The sequence below is a fragment of the Schistocerca cancellata genome, chromosome 4 (assembly GCF_023864275.1).
Source record: "Schistocerca cancellata isolate TAMUIC-IGC-003103 chromosome 4, iqSchCanc2.1, whole genome shotgun sequence".
Taxonomy (NCBI): Eukaryota; Metazoa; Arthropoda; class Insecta; order Orthoptera; family Acrididae; genus Schistocerca; species Schistocerca cancellata.
In genome coordinates this window covers 287,466,373-287,489,401 of record NC_064629.1, presented here as the reverse complement: position 1 = coordinate 287,489,401, position 23,029 = coordinate 287,466,373, and the positions used below count along the sequence as shown (strand labels likewise).

At 40.3% G+C, this 23,029-nt stretch overlaps 1 protein-coding gene across 1 annotated transcript in view; it reads right to left on the bottom strand.

Moving 5' to 3' along the window:
- The window catches only part of LOC126183451 (uncharacterized), a 283,765-nt gene that overhangs the window by 230,089 nt on the left and 30,647 nt on the right, over window positions 1–23,029 (bottom strand). The window contains exons 2-4 of the mRNA XM_049925445.1: window positions 13,212–13,521; window positions 8,363–8,506; window positions 266–369 (exon numbers count right to left, since the gene is read on the bottom strand). Coding sequence (XP_049781402.1) covers window positions 266–369; window positions 8,363–8,506; window positions 13,212–13,486 — 523 coding nt within the window. The 5' untranslated portion in view covers window positions 13,487–13,521. The remainder of the gene's footprint in view (window positions 1–265; window positions 370–8,362; window positions 8,507–13,211; window positions 13,522–23,029) is intronic.

Here is a 23,029-nt window from a genome sequence, read left to right as displayed (position 1 = left end):
AAAGAAGTCATCACAACCTATTATATCAGCATTTCTGATATCATCTGAAAAGATTTACTGAAATCCTTGAAAACCTAGGTCAAAATGCCAAGATTGTGATCTGACCTATGCTCATTCTAAATAGGTGTACAGAATTATTGAAGCCATTGTAAATCAGTCTTCGCAACTACAAGGATAGTGCTCAACAAAGATTCCATACTTACAAATTTTGTAACTAAACTAGTACACTAGTAAATAAATGAAGAGAAATAAAATACAAAAATACCCTTTGATACAATAGCTTTGATTTCTGCTGGGTACTTGCGGCTGTCACTCCATGTTGCCATTACCTTTTCACCAACTCTAAATGGTTTCGTTGGTTTAGTTTGTCTGAAAATAAAATCACTGACATAAAATTTCATGACCTGTTATCTTTTTTACTTCATGAAAATGAATACTGCATTATATATACAAAAATGTAAATCGTACATGACTATTGCTGATGCACTTACTATGATATAGCAATGTTAAAAAAGTGAGAAAGCTTACTGAGACTAAACTAAACAATGACTGCCTGTTCAGTAACCTAAAATACTCATATGATCCAAACTGTGGTACAGGTATCAAATTTATGTTGACTCCAATCTAACTCAACAAAGTGCAGCAATTCTTCATGGCATCAGCTCAACAAGTGGCTAGAAGACCCTCTGGAGAAATACTAAACCGTGATCCATCGATAACTGACCAATGTTCCTTCGCAATCATGGGTGGTTTTTGAGCTAAAACAGCTTGTGCATACTCCTGGGTACGTAGTCCTTCGTTTGCCAGAATGTTCATCAAACAGCTATTTTATTTTTCCTTGTCCTATGAACACATGCATTATTCCAGGGGGGAAAAAACCAAGTTGAAGAGCACATTGTTGTAACCGCAGGAACAAGCCAAGTCTAAAAAGCAGTACCTTAAAAATAGTACGTAGGGAGAAGTTAAGATTGTAGCGCTGGGACGCCAGGCGTGGCCGAGGGGCCTGCCGAGGCGGCACTCGAACGGCTGGGCAGCTGGGCGCATTGATAGGAAAGTAAACAGCCAGCAAATACAAACGAAGGCCTGTGCAGGGGTGCATGATAAGCATTCAATTAAGACTATCAACAAGAAAGCATTCCTGGCTAGAGAGAGAGGTCTGGGAGTGGAGAGAGAAAGAAAGAGGGCCCTTGGTGGGGTCAGCACTACGTCATGAGGAGCTAATGAAGGGCTCAGGACGCAGTGTGTGACCATATAGGGAGAGGCGTCTCTGCCCCTCCACTCAGCCTCTGAAGAACAATAGCAACAACAATGTTTTAACGAGACCAAATAAGGGCAAGTTGCCTTCGACGCTACGTCATGCCAAGCGCTGGCGGGGTCGAAGGGGAAACGCGAACAAAACCCGAGAGCACGCCGCTCTGGGGAGCTAAGCTAAGCTAAGTAGTCTTGTCGGGTCTGGTCTTGCGGTTGAGTTAGAGAGTGATAGCGGCAGCCGACTTGGGCTGGGGAACGGGCTGTAGGCAGGCAGCCGGAGATAGTCGCTGGAGTGCGTCAGGGCGCAGCCGCGGGACTCTAACGTAGGGTGTTAGGAAGCTTGGCAGAACTTCTAGTAGGCAGTCGGAACGGTGGAGTCAGTCACCGTCTCTGTGTTAGACTGGGCTTTCCTGTGAGTGCAACCACCGTCAGATAGGGCGAGCTGTACTCATATGGAATAAACCGTAATTTGTTAAAGTTATCACGACTTTAATTTCCACCGCCTTCCTAGCCTTGTGACAACCAGGGATTTCTACATCTTAGCCAGATCAAAGTCTCCCTCTCACTACGGTCAACCGGCTAAAATCCCATCCACGAACCGTGTCGCTCAATCCCTTGCAATACCCACGCTTGGGACGCGACAACATGTGAGTAATAAGGACCCCCAACTATCCACTTACAAACATAGAAGTATCAGTTGGCTCCACATACGTTACAGGAGAACACGCTACCTTAAGTGCCTAGATGACAATCAGTCTACATGGTATCACTTTTCTAAGGCCCCAGTGAGTTGTCAGGTGAAACATTAGCTCAAGTGCAGGGCCATAGTAAGGGCATTCGCACAGCTCTCTTGCACCCATATCCTCACTGTTCTACCGAAAATGCAACTGTGGTTGCTTAAAAAACTCTGAAGTCCCTCTAGCTTGTTTACCTTATAAAATGTTTAATAAAATTTCTGTTGTCAGTGTGGTATGTTAGTCTGGTATACAAAGTAGTTATGTTCAACCACCACAATGCCCAAGTAATAGTTAATGCCTTCAATGCAATATTCCTGTAATCCAGCTGATAAGGATATATTTGCAGAATTTTCAGATATTTATCAGCACTGGGCACAACGTATTTCATAGTAATTTGTGATTAACAGTTATATATTCTGTTAACTTTGGTAGCAATATCCTCCCAGAAAATATTTTCTCCTTGAGTGGTTAGTGCAACATTTCCACGTTTTTCCACTGAACGACCAGCTTCTTCTAAGTCAGTGCCTGAAATTTCAAGTTCATGATGTAAACTTCGTGCAGTAATTCAGCTGCTGTAGTGTAATACTGTGTTTTGCACATATAATAACTGTCATAATATGTCCCAGACAGTTACCCCTCCCCTTCAAACAGCAGTGTATATTTTAGGCATTTTGTCATGCATCAGCACTGTTTTTGACATCATTACACAAGTCTGTCAGTGAACACAACCTTGACAAAAGTTTTTCTCTCTATGTTTCCTCACGGAATCTGTGAATTTTATCCAATGGTTTCTTTCATTAGTAACACATTTGTTTAGTGTTCACATATACTTCGTAATAGTCAGAATAAAGCCTCACTGTGTATGCTGTTCTCAGGCATGGGATGAGTTAGTTGGTATTCATAAGTGGCTTGAAATTAAATCTGAATGGTGTCAAGCATTTCGAAGCTGCTGCGAATGGGTGTTTTGGGTGAAATGTTGAGTCACCCACCAGAGATACCGAAGGGACCTCAACAACTACCCTCTTCAACTGAAACTGTCTCCTCTACAAGAAGTACAGGATCTATCACTACTCATCCATTTGACTGTGATAGCATGTCAATGGTAGGTCTACAGGCCTGGTACGAGGGAAGGGGATGTGTGTGGGTGGAGTCCAGGGAGAACTTAGGGTATTACAACCATCATCTTAACCAACAATGAATTAAGTGGAGAACTTAGGGTATTATAACCATCAGATTAATTAACAAATTCAAAGAACTCACTCTCATCAAAACTGAGACTAAGCAAATGGTAGGGTCTGTCAATCATCATCTATTCAAATGTACAATGAATAACAATGCCCCTTATGGAAACGGCAGCACGGGATGGGATGGATCACATTATGCATTCAGTGTATGACTGGAGACCTTATTCGACATATTTTAAGAGGCTGTTCCAGCAGCCAATGAGGGAACACACTGCAACCAGTTGCAGATTGTGGCACATGCTGGAACAAATAATGGGTCCCCTGGAATCCCAAGTCATACTTCAAATGGCCCCTATTATTCTTCATCATTTTCTTCTAGCAATAAGTACAACACTAAACTGTGTTCATTCATTTTGAGAAACTGCTCATGACTGAAGCTAAGAACAACACTGAGCTGCAGACTACTTGCGCATGGAACATCACGCACCACACTCAGTGCCAGTGGCCCCAAATAAAGTACTTAAACTTCTATTTTCTCCAAACTGTAATGAGATATGGCTTTTGATCCAGCTTTAAAAACAACTTTGATGTGTTAGCTACATTTAGCACACAGAAAGCACATTTTTCACTGCAAAACCTTCAAATGTTACATGACAGGTTTACTTAATTCTCAAGTATCACAATAACTATGACCAATATTAGAAACCAAACACTTCATCATTAAGATGTGATGTGAAATTATAAGATAAGAATAAATCAATTTTGTGTACCAATTAGTTGCCTCAGAACAGAAGGAGAAGAATTATACAGGGTGTTTCAAAAAGAATATACATATTTCGAATATTTATTAAATTTTAAGACATACGAATATGAAAGTTTACACACACATTTACAAACCTCTCAAGTTCAGATTACAGACGTTCAATATGCCCTCCATCAGCGACACAAACAATATCACATCGACACTCAACTTCCTCCCATACTCAGGCAAGCATGTCCTTTGTCACTGATCTTATGGCAATACAGATCCAGTTCTTCAACTCTTCCAGGTTATGCGGGAGTGGTGGAACATAAGTGTTGTCTTTAACGAAATCCCACAGGAAGAAGTCGAGGGTGTCAAATCCGGTGACCAAGGAGCCCAACTGAGACATGCTAAGTCGCCAGCTCCTTGACGACCAGTCCAACGGTTTGGTAGAGTTTCATTCAGGAAAGCAGTCTGAATTCATGCAACATTTTCTTCAGGAACACGAGGGTGGCCAGGACTCTCTTCTTTACATACACATCATGTATCTAGAAACTGTCGATACCATCTGCGAATGTTCCACCCATTCGGAGATCAATTTGGTACCTCAACCTGAATCGTCTTTGCACTGTAATCACGGGATTGCACTTTGCAAACTCAAGAACACAAAATAGTTTCTGCTGTGGAGTAGCCATTTTATACATATGATGGTTACCAAGCAAACCGGAAGGCAGCTGACGTCTAGCGGCTATTAATATAAACTGGACTATGTATTCATTTCGCCAATAGCTGATCCGAGATGCAGCAATCGATAGTATGGACAAAATAATACTTTGTAATATGTATATTCTTTTTGAAATACCCTGTATATGGTGATTGAAAAGCTATGTCCCCTAGTACAAGGTCAACATTGGTGATTCAATGGTCTTGGCCCATTGGACAAAGTCGTAATCAATGGAGGTAACAAATATACAAAGACACAAACACGTTCTATAGACATGCTTTAATCATATAAGCAAAATGTTACATCACTGGTCAATGATGTCCTGAAACTTAACAGTACTATGCAACTGGCAACCCTGGTCAGTTATTTGCATGTACCTCTACTGCAGAAGGTGTTCAAACTGACTGTCATCCTGCACACAACACATCTGTACATGGCAACGGGCACTGCTGGATACTGACCACAACGCCACTGTTGGTATTTCTGTACAGGCTCTGGTGATATTCTCCTACAGGTCAATTAATGTTCCTGGTGTGTTTGTGTACACTGTAGACTTGATCTACATCTACATTTATACTCCGCAAGCCACCCAACGGTGTGTGGCGGAGGGCACTTTACGTGCCACTGTCATTATCTCCCTTTCCTGTTCCAGTCGCGTATGGTTCGCGGGAAGAACGACTGTCTGAAAGCCTCTGTGCGCACTCTAATCTCTCTAATTTTACATTCGTGATCTCCTCGGGAGGTATAAGTAGGGGGAAGCAATATATTCGATACTTCATCGAGAAACGCACCCTCTCGAAACCTGGCGAGCAAGTTACACCGCGATGCAGAGCGCCTCTCTTGCAGAGTCTGCCACTTGAGTTTGTTACACATCTCCGTAACGCTATCACGGTTACCAAATAACCCTGTGACGAAACGCGCCACTCTTCTTTGGATCTTCTCTATCTCCTCAGTCAACCCGATCTGGTACGGATCCCACACTGATGAGCAATACTCAAGTATAGGCCGAACGAGTGTTTTGTAAGCCACCTCCTTTGTTGATGGACTACATTTTCTAAGGACTCTCCCAATAAATCTCAACCTGGTACCTGCCTTACCAACAATTAATTTTATATGATCATTCCACTTCAAATCGTTCCGCACGCATACTCCCAGATATTTTACAGAAGTAACTGCTACCAGTGTTTGTTCCGCTATCATATAATCATACAATAAAGGATCCTTCTTTCTATGTATTCGCATTACATTACATTTGTCTATATTAAGGGTCAGTTGCCACTCCCTGCACCAAGTGCCTATCCGCTGCAGATCTTCCTGCATTTCGCTACAATTTTCTAAAGCTGCAACTTCTCTGTATACTACAGCATCATCCGCGAAAAGCCGCATGGAACTTCCGACACTATCTACTAGGTCATTTATATATATTGTGAAAAGCAATGGTCCCATAACACTCCCCTGTGGCACGCCAGAGGTTACTTTAATATCTGTAGACGTCTCTCCGTTGATAACAACATGCTGTGTTCTGTTTGCTAAAAACTTTTCAATCCAGCCACACAGCTGGTCTGATATTCCGTAGGCTCTTACTTTGTTTATCAGGCGACAGTGCGGAACTGTATCGAACGCCTTCCGGAAGTCAAGAAAAATAGCATCTACCTGGGAGCCCGTATCTAATATTTTCTGGGTCTCATGAACAAATAAAGCGAGTTGGGTTTCACACGATCGCTGTTTCCGGAATCCATGTTGATTCCTACATAGTAGATTCTGAGTTTCCAAAAACGACATGATATTCGAGCAAAAGACATGTTCTAAAATTCTAAAACAGATCGACGTCAGAGATATAGGTCTATAGTTTTGCGCATCTGCTCGACGACCCTTCTTGAAGACTGGGACTACCTGTGCTCTTTTCCAATCATTTGGAACCTTCTGTTCCTCTAGAGACTTGCGGTACACGGCTGTTAGAAGGGGGGCAAGTTCTTTCGCGTACTCTGTGTAGAATCGAATTGGTATCCCGTCAGGTCCAGTGGACTTTCCTCTGTTGAGTGATTCCAGTTGCTTTTCTATTCCTTGGACACTTATTTCGATGTCAGCCATTTTTTCGTTGGTGCGAGGATTTAGAGAAGGAACTGCAGTGCGGTCTTCCTCTGTGAAACAGCTTTGGAAAAAGGTGTTTAGTATTTCAGCTTTACGCTTGTCATCCTCTGTTTCAATGCCATCATCATCCCGGAGTGTCTGGACATGATGTTTCGAGCCACTTACTGATTTAACGTAAGACCAGAACTTCCTAGGATTTTCTGTCAAGTCGGTACCTAGCATTTTACTTTCAAATTCACTGAATGCTTCACGCATAGCCCTCCTTACGCTCCCAAAGGAAAAAATGCAGTCACATCACGTCTGGTGACCTAGAGGTCCATTGCACTGGACCCCTTCTACCAATCCAACGCCCAGGAAGAACCTCACATCCAGGAGTCGGTGGACATTTTGTTCATAGTGTGGAGGTGCATCATCCTGCTGGAAGAAACACCTGCATCACCATTTGAGGGGCAGATCGTCAAAACAGTGTAGCTATGTTTCCTCAAGACCTCGTCTTGTAGCATGCAGTAGAGAACATACTGTTAAAAAATATGGGTCAAATGAGGACAGCTCCATGTATGCCACACCAAACGTTTAACCTAGGATTAGACTGTGTGTATGCCTCAACAGCGAGATGTGGATTGTTGTTTGCTTGACAGACGGAATTATGTCTATTCATTATCACATTCAAATGGAAATTAGCTTCATTGCTGAAGAAAATGTCACCTTCAAGGTTTCGCTGGTGAGCGTTGCTTTCTTCAGACCATTCAGAGAATTGCACCCACCTATCAGTATCATCACAGCTTAGTTCTTGCACAGAGTAGATTCGACAGGGATGGAATGGATTAGAGAACAGTATCCTGTACATGGAGACAATTGGCCACGTGGTACCATGCACTGCACGCTACTAATAATTTCGGCGGTGAGATGATGGTGGGTTATTCCTCTCATTGTAGTTTTTGCTATCTCCACTAATATCGAATTTGCCCTATGGAACATTACTTTTGATGAAGAAAACACGCAAATCTGAAAGAAGTGGAATTCAATTTGTTAAAGGAAAACGAAAATCTCTACCGAAAAACTAGCTCCAGGAGCTGATGTACCTTTGCTTAATTTACACACAGTATTTCTTATAGTGAGCAAATTGGAAACTCATTTTTTCTTATGTACTATCAGCTGTAAGCCACAGCCACTTCGATGGAACTGCTCGTCAGTGCATCCGGCATGAACAGCAGTCACAATGCAATGAGCGCAGTGGTCAGACATGTCATAGGAACCACACCTGTCAGAAGCATTCTCAGAAAGTTTAGTCCATCTACACTTACAAAATACTCATTTGCCCTCTAATTGAATACTGATCATCAGTCTGGGATCTGTACCAAATAGGACTGATAGAGAAAATCCAAAGAAGAGCAGTGTGCTTCATTACAGTTTCATCTAGCAAGCATGAAAGCATCACTGTGATGCTCAGCCAACTCCAGTGGCAGAAGCCAAAAGAGAGGCATTTTGCATCACTCTGCAGTTTACTGTGAAAATTCCAAGAGTTTACATTCTTAGAAGAATCATTCAATATATTGCTTCCTCCTAAGTATATCTGTCACCAGCAACAACTGAATCTATACTTCTCTTCACACATATCATCATATAAACTTACACTGGTTGAACTGGCTCCTCTGCTAGCAGCCTAAGCCTTGGGCTGTCAATGAGGATCCATTCATCATACCTTTGCGACCAATTCTCAAAGTGTATGAGAACCTCATTCTCCGAATCGTCAAATTCTACGATTTTTGCCGGATACCTATGACAGATAAACAGTGTGAGATACACAAAGAACACATTTTGTGACAGGAAAATCAAATTCTACATAACAGTATTAACATGCCTGCATGTAATAATTGTATTCTCACATTTATTTATCATAAATCACCATATAACAGAATGTCAGAAAATTAAATATGAAAAAAACAAGGTATGCCCAGTTTGAGACTGGGAAACAAATGAAATATATTTTATAGCTCTTTGTGCATATTACTATTTTACTGTAGAAATACTGAGTTGGGGAATGGTCGAAACCATACTCGAGAATGCGTACAAAACAAAAATGTAGCAGCATTACCTGTACCAAGTGACCTATGTTTCAGAATTATCGATATTTGTCAGTTTCAGTGAGATTAAGGAGCTATAACACCTGCACATCATTTAATCCACTTGAAAATGCACTGCACAAGAAAAAGTGCACTACTGTGCCAAAATCAAGTGTTACAAAAGCAGCACTCTCCTTGAACTGTGTTGTTCCAGAATATCATATTTCAAACTTATGAAATTTAACACCAATGTGGACCCACCACCTTATCTTAACTGAGAATATAGCGTATTTGCCATTTGTTAGTCATACGAGTAAAGGTCTAACAAATGTTCTTGTTAACAAAGAGGAACAGAAAGTTTGAATATGACACCACCATTTGCTTATACTCATAAAATATACAATTTTCTGAAACACACACACACACACACACACACACACACACACACACACACACACACACACCTACCTTTCACCTCTGACAATGATATGGAAATTAGCTACGCTGGACCATGGTTCAGTGGCCACAATGAACTGTTCGTTTCTCTATGTTCACAACATGTGAACATAGAACCTCATTCTCACGCACTATATTTCAGCAGAACAATGTCAGGCTTCATGTGGGGAGTAATGTGCGAGCCTTCTTCGTGGAAAGAAGATACCTCTAATTCCTCAATCTGTAATTTCGCCCTCGTCACCCATTGAACATATTTGTGATACAGCTGACAGGTAACTCGCTTGTCACAATCCTCCGGCAATCACAGAAGGGAGAATTGCCAGGGATCCTATGATCCCATATCACAACATTTTGAGGCTCTGGTTGCACATGGTGGGGACTTTGTAATATGCTCACTTCTAATTGTCCGGATATGTATAGTTATGTAATCTTAATCATTTGTGTAGTGTCAGGTACCCAATTTGTGGTACAATATTAATTTCAGTAACATGCGACTTTCACGATGTTACACTGAAAGTGTTCCAGAATGTTCCAGAGTTCTCTACAGAAGTCAAAAGATTTGTATTCAAGGTACAGTTCAGCTTACAATTTCAATATGCCTTGTAGGTTTGTTTATATTGTTTATGTCCACTGACGATGGAGAATATAGCATCAATTTATTTGCCAAATTTTGCATGCATTTCCTATTTCTCAATATCTCACTAGTCAGTTCTGTAATGGCTACACCACAGCACCATTCATCAAGTAGCTGAAGTCAGCAGATATATAAAGAGATCTGCTTTCTCATTAATGATTTTGTTAACTATTAGTCACACAAGGATGTGGTTTTCATTTTTAGTGTTTTCATATGTGATTTTGCTATTTCACCTATGGTACCTGTCGACTACAGATTCACATGCCTGTAACAGGACAGCTATATAAAAATCTCTAACCAAGTTTTACACTTAATGAACTTGACCTGAAACAGTTCTTCAAAGTGTTATCACACAGGGTGTATATACTGGCAAGGAAACAAAATTCCCGGATTTTTCCCGGACCTCCCAGTTAAAAACACATTTTCTCCCGAGTGAAAATACACTTTTTCCATGTTAAGTTACAGTATACTTTCCGTCATACCAGTAAAAACTTATCAATCCTTTGAATGGATATGGTTTTATACTGCAGCGTAGAATTTCTTGGCACTTTAGAAAACGAAACTCAGGGGGAAAAAATACGTTTTGGAAATATCTTTGATGTGCAGCAACATGAACGCTGCATATTTTCGTATTATGAAAGTATAAATTAGAATTCTACCAACAGGAAAAGTTAATAGTTTAAGTTAATACACATAGTGATGCTACATGAAAAGAAAAGCTTTCACATATAATATTTGTCTCTAAGATTAATCTACAAGAGAAGCTAAGCTTTCACATATAATGTTGATCTGTTTAGCACACATTACACTTTAATATACATCAAACAAATCAGCCAGTAACATTTTTAATACCGCCAAAAATCTATGATCTTCTGGGCTCAAAATTCTTCTAAATGGCTCGTCATCAAAGAGTTGATTTTTAAATGAGAGCAAACACTCTGCGATTTAAGAAATTCATCATACATTCTCACACATCGTTCATTTTGTGTAAAAGGAAATTTACTTTGAAAATAACGCTTTACGAACCACAATTCACAATACTTTCCTGCGACCTGTTAGATTCATCTCAGTAGCTGCCAGATAAGAGGCGCCACCGCACTTGCGCAGCTCCGGTGACAAAGGAAGCCCGTATGTTCATACATGTAAAACATTAACAGCTCTTACTTACATTATGTCATAAAAGAAACAAGACATCAGAGGATACTTCAAGAGTGTCAGAATTTCGTGAACCATACTAAAATGCATAGTTCACCCAATGACGTAGGCCTCGACCTGATATTAAACTTTTGGGTGTGGTTTTCGGGACGTAAATTTTCTTAGTGTACCAGTACTGTATTATCTCACATTTGGTTCTTTATTATGGCATACTCCCATACGTGCTAAAAGATGAAAACGTGCACTTGAAATGCAATGAACAGTTGAAACTAGCCAATAGTGTGCAATTAAACACTTCGTTTCAAATAAATTTACTGCCTCAGCAGGAAAGCTTAATAAAAGCCAATTTTCTTTAGCAAACCGACAAAAATAACTTTATTGTTCTGTTGTTCTGCAAGGCGATTAATGCTTGTCTGTCAGAAAGGTGGAAATAAAAATAAAATAAAATCTGAAACTAGTAACATATTTTAGCCTTCCATATTATGTGAATGTATTTTAATTCACTAGATAGCTCTCAGCCACAGAAATCTGTCTTGTTTTCATTTGACGTGCAAGCAGTTTTGTGTGTGTGTGTGTGGGGGGGGGGGATCCTGAAGCTGGGAATATGAATATGACATTTGTTGTGAAAAGTCATATCCACTATTAAGACTTAAATATTTGCGTGAAGTTTTACTGAAAAATTTGAAACAATTAGAGCATGTGTTGAAGACATAATTAAAAACTTTTTTTTTTTCAAAATATTATAATACAAAGTAAATGACTAGATTATAATATTTTTGAAAGGTGGCACAGAGTACCCCTATCCCTTGGTATTGTGAGGGTTAACAGACAGCATATTTTGAAACAGCCCCCCCCCCCCCCCCCCAAACATATGCAATGTAGAATACATTCCTCACTGACAGTGGCTCCAAGACTAAAATGAAATTCACAAATAGCTCACAGAGAACACTAAGAAAAAATTATTGTAAGCAGACGGCTGTCCTTTCTTAACTTATCTGTCAGCAGTAAGACTGTAGCAAAATGGCAAACAAATGCCACTCTCTCAGTTTTTGCACATTTCAGCTGACCAGAATTTCCCTTTTTATTCCATGATGAACCATTTTCTTTACTCATACTCATGTTTTAGCATATTGTGTTCATCTAGCAGAGTTTTTCCCACTTCAGAACCTTTCCCCACAGGTGTAGGCCACACACAGAATACTAACTTTCTTTGAACGTCAGTGCTGCGAATAACTACAGACTGGACTAATTATCATCCTCTCAGCACATTCTCTCCCTTGATGGCACAAGCAAGACTAATTCTGCGCTGATCTGCTGAGAGAGAGTAGCAACAAATGGTTATGAACTTAATACAGAATGTGCGTGCCAGTTTCAAGTCACAGGGAAGGGAGAGCACAAAAAGTCTGTACACATGCGGAAATGGATCTCTCAATGGGTGAATACAATGACAAGACACAAACCACTTAATTATGCTGCTGTAAAGCAACTGTGGTCTGGTTGTACTCTTGAAAATTAACAACCAATTGTAATGGCACTGGTAAAAACTGCAAAGCAACAGATGCACTTTGCAGTATACATTTATTGCAGGGCATTTCCTTTTCACTATCAATTGTAATAGTAGTCTGAATGGACCTTTAGCTGTTGAGTGTGGTGATTGTAATGTCTGAAACATGTTGGGACATATTTAATATGTCACTCTTGCAATGCTTATGTATTAAGCTGTTGATCTCATCTCTTGGTAAAGGTCCCACTCAATGCACGGAGCTGTAAATTCTCTGGCCCAATGAAACACCTTCAAAAGATTTGTTGTTAGAGGAAGTGGACACCCAAACTACAGAACTATTCAACAGCCCCATGAAAATGTTCCAAAAAAGATGTAGATTTTGCATCATAGTTCATCGTGGGCACAATCCTTACTTGTGTGAAGCAATGACATATTTTGCTTCCACATGGTACTGCTGCAACTGCAGCTTACATTTTTTTGTTGTCCTGTTTCCATCTATGGTGGAGAGTTCCTGTTAAAACATGTAAAAACAGTACACATGTTCTGCAGATGTTTTGACAGACCAAACACTGCAGTGATCATATTTTTAATACACTATATGAATGTTGTTTATCAACTGCCAAGCAGTATACTTTTCAAAAATTATATAGAAATTTAATTTGATACATACCAAACATCGGTCCCGTGATCTTTCGCCTCTAACCTTTTAGAAGCTTTGAACACCTTCTTCAACTCTTTCAGTCGTCTCCTTTTAGCTAACTTTTTCTTCAGTTCTTCACTGAACCGTGCGCAGTCAGGTCCCCTCGTATCCTCATCCACCTCTGCATCTACGTCCCCAAAGTAATCCGCTTTCTCATCATCCGCAAAATTTGCCTCCTCTTTATCTTTGTCTTTATCTTTATCTTTACCAGCTTTGCGTTTTTGTCTCCTTTTCCGTCGTGGCATTTTTTAAATGAATAACTTCAAATTCTCAAACAACACTGCAACAAAAGATATTTCAAGATAAACAATGGGAAACTTCATGTGTTCTAATGCTTACTGAACAACAGTAATTTACTGTTAAAAGTTACCAAGAAACGGAAGTTAACCATTGGGTACAAGTCTATCATTTGAAAATACGTTGCTACCCAAATCTGTATATTTGGCACAGAGAAAAATTCCAGTGTTCCAATGATGATGTCATTAAAGACTAGGCTATCAGCCATACCCGCTTCAAAGGAATCACCCCAGAATATATTTCAAATTTTTAACCAAGAAAACTAGAAACTAGAACTGGTGATTAAATACTCTGGAAACAAACTTGAACCTTATCTGGAATAAGGAAAGTTCTCAAAAGTAAGCAAATATCCTGTAACGTGACAAATTGCCTGTTTGTTTCCCTCTTGCGTTTTTCGGTCGACATAATCACACTGTTGTGTTTACATCTAATCCATACTCTACAAAACATTGTGAAGTGCATGGCAGAGAACACTTCTCACTGTACCAGTTATTAGGGCTTCTTCCCACTTCATTCACATTGACACAGCAGAAGAATGACTGTTTAAAAGTCATTGTGTGTGCTGTAATTAAGCTAAGCTTGTCCTTATTATCCCTATGGGAGCAATGCACAGGGCGTTTGTATATTCCTGGCGTCTTCTTATTCTACCAATAAACTGAAGTCTGCCATTTGCTTTACCTACAACTGAGCCTACGTGATTATTCCACTTCATATCCCTAAAAAGTGTTACAGCCAGGTATTTGCTCAAGCTGACCTATTCCAGCTGTGACTTGTTGATACTGTAGTCAGAGGACACTAAATTTCTAAAGTGCATTATTTTACATTTTTGAACATTTAAAGCAAGTCGCCAATCTTCATACCACTTTAAAATCTTATTAAGACCTGACTGAATATTTGTGCAGCTATTTTCGGATAGTACTTCATTATAGATAACTGCATCATCTGCAAAATGTCTGGGGTTACTATTAATGTTATCTGCAAAGTCATTAACATACAACCACGAACAGCAAGTCTCCCAACACACATCGCTGGGGCACACAAAAAGTTGTTTCTACAACTGGCAATGACTCTCCATCCAAGATAACTTGCTGCACCCTCTGTACTAAAAAATCCTTAATCCCATCACAAATTTAACTTTATACACCTTATGACCATACTTACGGTAAAAAGCATAAATGTGATACTGAGTCAAATGCTTTTCGGAAATCAAGAAATACTGCATTTACTCGACTGCCCTGAGTTATGGCTTTCAGGATGTCGTATGAGAAAAATGCAAGATGGGTTTCACATGATCAATGTTTTCGGAATCCATGCTGATTGGCATGGAGAAGAGCAGTCAGTTCAAGATACCTCATTATGTTCGAGTTCAGAATATATTCTAACATTACACAAATAACTGATGTCGAGGATATTGGACAGTTGTTTTGTGAATCACTTCCGCTACTGTCCTTGTAGATGAGTCCGACTGAGCATAGTTTTTTGTTACAGGGATCTATGGTACATTATAATAACAGAGCAGTTAACTCAGCCACAAATTCAGTACAGAACCTGATAGGAATGCCACCAGGCCCTGGAGCTCTATTTAATGTTAGTGATATCAGATGTTTCTTAACAACTCTGACACTAATATCTTCTCTTGTAAGAGCCATAAGGCACCTTTTCTCTAGTGTTTCAGCAGATATTTATGATTTTGTTTTTGCAATGTGTAGCTGGAGTTGATTCAAATATTGCTCATCAGATCTTTCATGCAATGCACGATGTAGACAGAAGGCATCGATTTGTTCCTCATTACAAACAAAATGATTTTTAAAGAGGAATGTTAAGCGCCCATTCGATAGAACAGTCCCAATTTGCCGTATGCAATTTTCCTTTTACCAATACCTACTGAAAGGGACAGCAAAACACAAATAATAACTAGTACTCCAGCAGCGACAGCATCAATCTGACCTGCAATGACTGCTACCACCATGCAGCGGTGTGGCTCAGTCGCTGCTGGAGTACCGCATCTTATTTGCATTTTATTGTCCCTGTTAATTCATATCGTGAAAACAAATATTGCACTAGACAAATGTGGGACCAATCAACTGAATGGGAATGTAAAATTACACTTTGAAAATAATTTTGTTTGTAAGAGGAAACAAACCAATGTGTTCCATCAACACTGGGTTGGTTGGTTGGTTTTGGGCAAGGAGACCAAACAGAGAGATCATCGGTCCCATCAGGTTAGGGAAGGATGGAGAAGAAAGTCGGCCGTGCCCTTTCAAAGGAACCATCTCAGCATTTGCCTGAAGTGATTTAGGGTAATCACGGAAAACCTAAATCGGGATGGCCGGATGCAGGATTGAACCGTCGTCCTCCCAAATGCAAGTCCTGTGTGTCAACACTGGGCATAGCATGGAAGATGTGATGGGCAATATTTGTTTGTGCTGTCTCCACCTACACACTGCAAAAACGAATTTGCAAATATCTGCTGAAATACTAGAGAAAATGTGTCTGATTACTGTTAGAAGAGAGATCCTGTATATCACTCATCTTTCCATTGGTGCAAGAGTTAAATTGCAGTAATATCCTTTGATTTTCTTTATATTTTTGTTTCCTTCAGAATTTCTGCTTTTGCCTTGCTATCCTCAATTTCAGTTCTGGTCTCATCATGAGTGTCTGGACACTAACTTTGGGATACTATAAGCTGTTACAAAAAATGTTCAAATGTGTGTGAATTCCTGAGGGACCAAACCACTGATGTCATCAGTCCCTAGACTTACACACTACTTAAACTAACTTAACCTAACTGACACAAAGAACAGCACACACACCCATGCCCAAGGTAGGACTCGAACCTCAGGTGGAAGGGGCGGCACAGTCCATGAGTCCATGACATGGCGCCTCTAACCGCACGGCCACTCCATGCAGCCGGCTGTTACAGACGACGAAAGTTTCCTTGGGTATTGTGAGAGATTGTTCGATAATATTCTGCTATGTTAGTCACTGAAGGCTTCAGATATCACCCTTTTAACAGCCAAATGCATTTCATTCAATCTATCTACCTATACCCCTACACTTTGTGTTTCACTTATTATGCAGCAGTTTCTCCTTCTTTAAAGGTATCTTTACAGTGACTGTATACCACACCTCTCGACAGCATAACGTTTTGAGTTCCTTATTGAGATACGACCCTACTGCTGCTTTATCTAGTTAGCTGAAAATATAAATCCTTCTATCTGTTTTAGCTGCTGTTTATACTTTGGTAATCACTGTTGCTAACTGCCTCACAGTCAATGATACCAATTTCTATGTGGACATTCTCTATCAGGTCAGATCTATTAATTGCTATTACATCCCATATATGTCCATTATCAGCGGGCTTCTAAACAATCTGTTCTAGGTAGTTTTCAGAGAATTTATTTAGTAGGACACCTCATCACACACACAACTTACAAAACAGTAATTTTCCCAAAATATCGAGGATGCTTTAATTCCACTCCAATGATGACACTATAATTGGGAAACTTACTCACTAGTGAACTTAGGTTTTCTTGAAAGTTTTTGGTTACATCTTGAGGCAAGTCTGTTGGTCGATTCAATTCTATTTTTATGCCCGTGTCTTGCACAAACGATCCCACATACACCTTCAATTTCTATCTCAGCAGATTTGAGTTTCTTGTCTACTGCGACAAATACACCAATTCTATTTATTTTCCATTTGCCTGGTCCTTATAAAATACACTTCAGTTCTCCCCAAATGTCTCACTGAAATCAATTTTGCATTTTAACCAACTTCCTGTACCCAATACAATGTTAACTCCACAGCTCTTTCGGAGCACTTCAAACTCGCATATTGTTATGAATGCTTTGCTAAGATTTTAATGCTCTCACCTGTGGGGGACATCTCTGAATTTTATACTGAAACTTCCACCTCCCCTGCAGCTATCATTATCTGGACCGGATGGAGAGTCATATAATATAAAAAACCCTTGCATGTACCCCACACACAGTAAGCTAACTGAGTGGCAGCCTCTGATCAGCAGTGCACACCTGACCAATTTAGGAGGACCCTACAGTTCTCAACCTTATGGCACAAGTTCAGAAAGTTGCAGTGCAACTTATCACAGAATCCACCTCTGTGGCTCAGGTCATTAACGCACGCCTGTAGTACTCGACCCGGGGGTAAACTGATTCGAATACTGGTGGTTGAAAAAATTTTCACTGCCAGTATTTGGTAGGCAAGGGGAGGAGAGATGGTGGCATGAAGTTCACAGACTTTGCACCAATGTCCTGGTTTAAATACCAAACCTCTCCACAGTGTCTCATGAAGCGAGGGCAAGTCACACTGTTGACTATGATCTGTCTGTTGGATGGGCACATTAAGCTCGTCACCCCCAGGTGCTATTCATAAGGAGCAGGCAATGTGCCGACATCGGGTTTCATGCTCTCCCTTCTTTCATCGTCATCATCATCATCATCATCATCATCATCATCATCATCCAACACACACACACACACACACACACACACACACACACACACACACACACACACACACACACACACTACATATGCGTAATATGACAACAATTGGTAATGCAGCATGCTGTAAATAAACAAAAACTTATCACAGAGCCTTTGAAGTCTCTTGACTAAGAACTATGATGCCACAGTCAGTTCTGGGGAAAATTCTGCAGATTGTGAGTTTCCTTAAAATTCCGTGTGCAAGACTGGTATCTTTAACCTTCTCTGCCAGTTGCTGGAATTATCCAAGTATGACCCTGGAGCCCAGATGAAAGGCATCACTTGTTCCAACACACACGAGTCAGTATTTGACTGGACCCTGTTTCCCCAATGGCTGTCAGAACAGCCTCTTCAGTACATTGAATGAGGCCTCATGCATAAACACCGAGTGCAGCTGGTGTTTCTTCCCTCCCATCCCTTGCTGCCATTTCCCTAAGTGGTACCACCACATGCCATATGTTTCAACTGCTGATGATCAACAGATCCCCCTAACTTTTTGCATTTGTTTCCTCCTGACACAGAACACAGTACGCTTCCCAACAGGTAAAGTAACTCTTGAGTCTCACTGGCTCAGTTTCAATTTCAGTGAAAGATAGCACCTCAAACTTGTTGGTTAGATGGATTGATATAGCATCTCAAAGTTCTCCTTTGGGCCAGTCTCTCTTGTACAGCATACCAAGTGCTACCATTAACGAACCACTCAATCGAATGGTCACTAAGCGATAGATCCTGTACTTCCTGTAGAGCAACAGGATATACAGAATAGGATAATAATTAAGATGTCTTTGGTATATTGGGTACACAACTCTTGGAGCTCTCCCAACACATCTGTTTACAGCAGCTTCCAATCATTTGAGTAACCATGGCAATTTCCAGCTGCTTATTAATGTCAATTGACTCCCCTGCGGTCAACAAAAGCATTCACAGTGGTGCTGCTTTGTGGATGATGCAACCTTTTACAGAACACTAAACAAGTAACTTTATTTAAATAAGCTTGGCAACACTCTTGTAATCTCTAGATCTGTTAAGCTAAAAGTATTACCAATTCTCTTTGAGAACTGAAGAAATCAGTACGTCAATGAGAGTCTATCAAGACAAAAGGGAAAAAAAAGAGCCTAGGATAAAAGTTATTAATTCCTGAAACTTTTTGGGTCACAGTCACTAGAAAATAGTATTAATTTACAATAAATGCAGATAATATAAACTCCTTCTAAAAAGAAAATTAAATGCAACACAGTATGTTAGTTATAATAGTGTTAAAGTAATTGAATTGCATGGGCACAGTTACTACAAAATAAGTTATGTACCACACTCTTAACTTGGGGAAAAACTGTACATTTATTCATGTCAATATACACTGGAATTTGGGCTGAACAATTCTGTAAATCACAATTGCCAATTTGCTAAAATAAGTTTCAAACAACACTCATAACTTACGAAAATTCTCAAAAATATATAACTGCACACATCCAAAAATTTTCAAAAACATACTTATTTTTTCATGTAATTATACAATGTGTTGTAACACTGTATTGAGATCATGCTTAATCAAACAGTGTGCAATACAAGTGCTTCCACACCCGGCCTGTGCTGTGCTATGTGCACAACAGGCCAATATCAGCCCAGCACACTGGGCCCTGCACCTCATTTATAACAACTTGCTTTTTGTATGATCACCTACGAGACTGTATATTAATGTGTACTATAGTTCTACTTTGTACAGTGCTATACTTCATTCAGTGTTATTGTGGATCTCTTCATATAAAAGCAGGATAAAACTTGGTTGGCGTTACTTCTGATATTGCGTCTGTACAACGTTACAACATACTTGGTGAAAAGTGCAGTACTCTACTCTGTGTGTTTCATTTCTCTGGTTCAATATACAGCCAACTTGTCAATGGAAGAAGTTCTCCAATCTCTTGCTGAACAACAGCGAGCTCTCACAGATCAGTAGCAGGCTCTCTCTGTAGCACTAAATAATTTGGCAGCCTTGCTGACGCACCAGGTTACACTGCCGTTGATGCAACCCCCACCATTTCCTCTGTATGATTCTACGGAAGATTGGGACGCACGTGAAAAATGCCTTTGGCAATGTTTTCAAACTTTTGGATTTGCCAACCCCAATTTGTGCAAGGCTTTATTTTTGTCTTAGACTTCTCCTCATTTTTATCACCTTTCATGTCGCTAACTAATCTTCAGGAACCTGTCACACCTTTTCTGATGAAATGTGTCATTTGATCTCTAATTATCATTGAAAATGTACTCAACTTATTGCCACTCACATTGAGTTCTATCACTGTCAAAAGCGGCCGTTACAGTAATGCAGAGTTCGGGCAGCGGAACTTCATGGGCTTAGCCATTGTTGCCAGTTTGTTACTGAGGTCCACTATGACTCATGCTTATTTTGATGGTACGTGGTGCTATAATACGCCTGGTCCATTATAGGGAAGTCTGTGAACGTGCTTCACAGTTTGAAGGTCCCTCTCTCACAGATGTTCTGAAAATTTCACAGCCTTTGAAAGTATCTAGGGCAGCAGGAAATCAGATGGAAGCATAGTGTGAAACACTGACAATTGCTTCCTCTCCTCCTCAGCCACCATCAGTTAGCTCACAGGTGAAGGTGACATCATGGCCATGCAACTGCGGCCTCCATGACACATGGAGCAACACCATACTAAGCAGCAGCAGCAGTCACAACCGCAGCCACGTGCTCCTCTTTCATCGTGACCTTATTGTTTTCTTAAACATGAATGGACTGTGTGCCCAAATCATTGGGTGACATGCAACCATTGTGGGGGGAAAAAAGGGGTGGGGGATATATTTTGTCTGTGTGCAACTCCCAACCTCCTTCACCAGATATGAACATGGATATGAACAGTGTTCCCCAAGTGATGGCAGCCCCAAACAAACTCTACAATGAAGTACCTGTGATGGACAAGATGTTAAAAATGCAAGTGGACACAGGTGCAGAAGTGACTTTGTTAAATTCCAACACCTATGTGGGTCTTGGATCACTGGTGTTGTGCTATCTCTTGTCAGTTGGAAAGTTACAACAAATAATGAAGAGCCATATTGGGACAGCAGTGTACAAAGCAGTTGTTCAGCCTTTGACCTTTAGTAGGGGATGACACCCACACAGAAAATTTATTTGGGTTAGACGCCTTCAAAATTTTTGGGTTCTCTATTTCTGACAAAGTGCATCTGGTATTGGCTCAAGTTGTGTACCAATAACTGGATGTGCTCTGCCAGGAATATTCTCTCTGTTTTCAGATAGTTTAGGGTGTGCTACCGAGTTCAAGGACCACATCACAATGAAACCGACAGTGTGCTCCTGTTTTATTCATGCCTGCCAAGTCCCAGTATCTTTACAGGATCAAATCAGATTAGAATTAGACTGACTTACGTCTTTGGGTGTTATAACTCCTGTCCCCTGTAGTGCACAGCCTACTCCACTGGTAATCATAAATAATAAAAAAAATAAAAATAAAAAAACAAAAAATAACTAGCTAACAACAGCCTTTAGATCTGTGGTGATTTTAAAGTGTCTGTAAATTTACAGCCTATTATTGATACCTATCCCTTACTCCATCCAGATGAACTCTTAAATGGCATTCCAGGGGTGAATATTTCTCCAAAACAGACTAGTTAGAAGCCTATTTATAACTGCTTCAGGGGGATTCCACATGTGGCCTAGTAGTGCTCAATCCCTTCAAGTTATATCAATACCAGCACCTGCCCTTCAGCGTGGCTTGCACCCCTGAAATTTTCCAATGATTATTGGAGCTACTCATGACCTCTGTGCCATGGTGCATTAACTATGTGGATGATATTGTGATCTGAAGTTCCTCAAGAGATGATCATTTACAGAACCTTCATGCCTTGAACATAGTGCTGCAGGCTGCCGATTTTAATGTCGATGCCTTTACAGCTTTGCCACATCCTACCAATGTAAAGAGTTGCAAACTTCTGGGAAGATTGCATACTACCATAAATTTATTCCTGGTGCAGGCACATTGGCCAATCCACTTGATTGCTCTCTTATGTAAAGATGTCTCTTTTCATGGGTCACCCACCTGCGACAGCACTTTTGCCCTAATGTAGTCAAAATTACACTCATCATATGTCTTGGTTATCTTCCAACCGGGCCAACATCTTGTTTTGACCATAGACGCCTACCAGTATCGTCTTTGGGCCATTCTCACGCACAAATAAACAGATGGTTCTGAACGCTCTATTGTGTACACTTCCAAAATTCTGAATCAGGTACAACAGTGCTACTCACAGATACAAAAAGACACCCTTGCTATTGTGCATGCTCTCGAAAAATTTCATGTTTATTTATACAACTCGAAGTTTCATTTGATTACTGATCATAAACTTCTGGTTTCTCTTTTCTATTCTTCAGCATCTTTACTGGAAAAAGCAGCCCATCCTCTCCAATGCTAGGTTCTGTTTTTGTCATACTATAACTATGAGATTCATTTCCGACCCACAGCACAATACACTAATGTGGATGCTCTTTCTTGAATGCCGATTAGCCTCAATCCAGCATTTGATCAGGATGAACTTTTTTTTTTTTTTTTTTTTTTTTTTTTTTTTTTTTTTAAAAACCGAAAACATTGTGGATAGTTTTCCCATTACCAGTTCTCTGATTTCAGTGGCTGTCACAGCCGATCCTGTATTATGTCAGGTTGTTCAATTTGTCCACCACGACTGGCCAAATAAACCACCGGGCCGAGTGTCAGATCCTTTGCATAATTATTATGCTCTCCACCATCGACTCTCTGTTCTTGATAAAGTATTATTGTTGACTACTGAAGAGTTGGCACCCAGGGTTGTGAGCCTGTCCACACTGTAGTGGAGCGCCATGTGCCTTCTCCATCTGAACCATTGGGGTGTTTCACATACAAAATTGCTGGCACACCACAATACGTTTTGGCTAGGTATTGACAATGAGATCACCACATGTGTTGTGACAGGCTGCC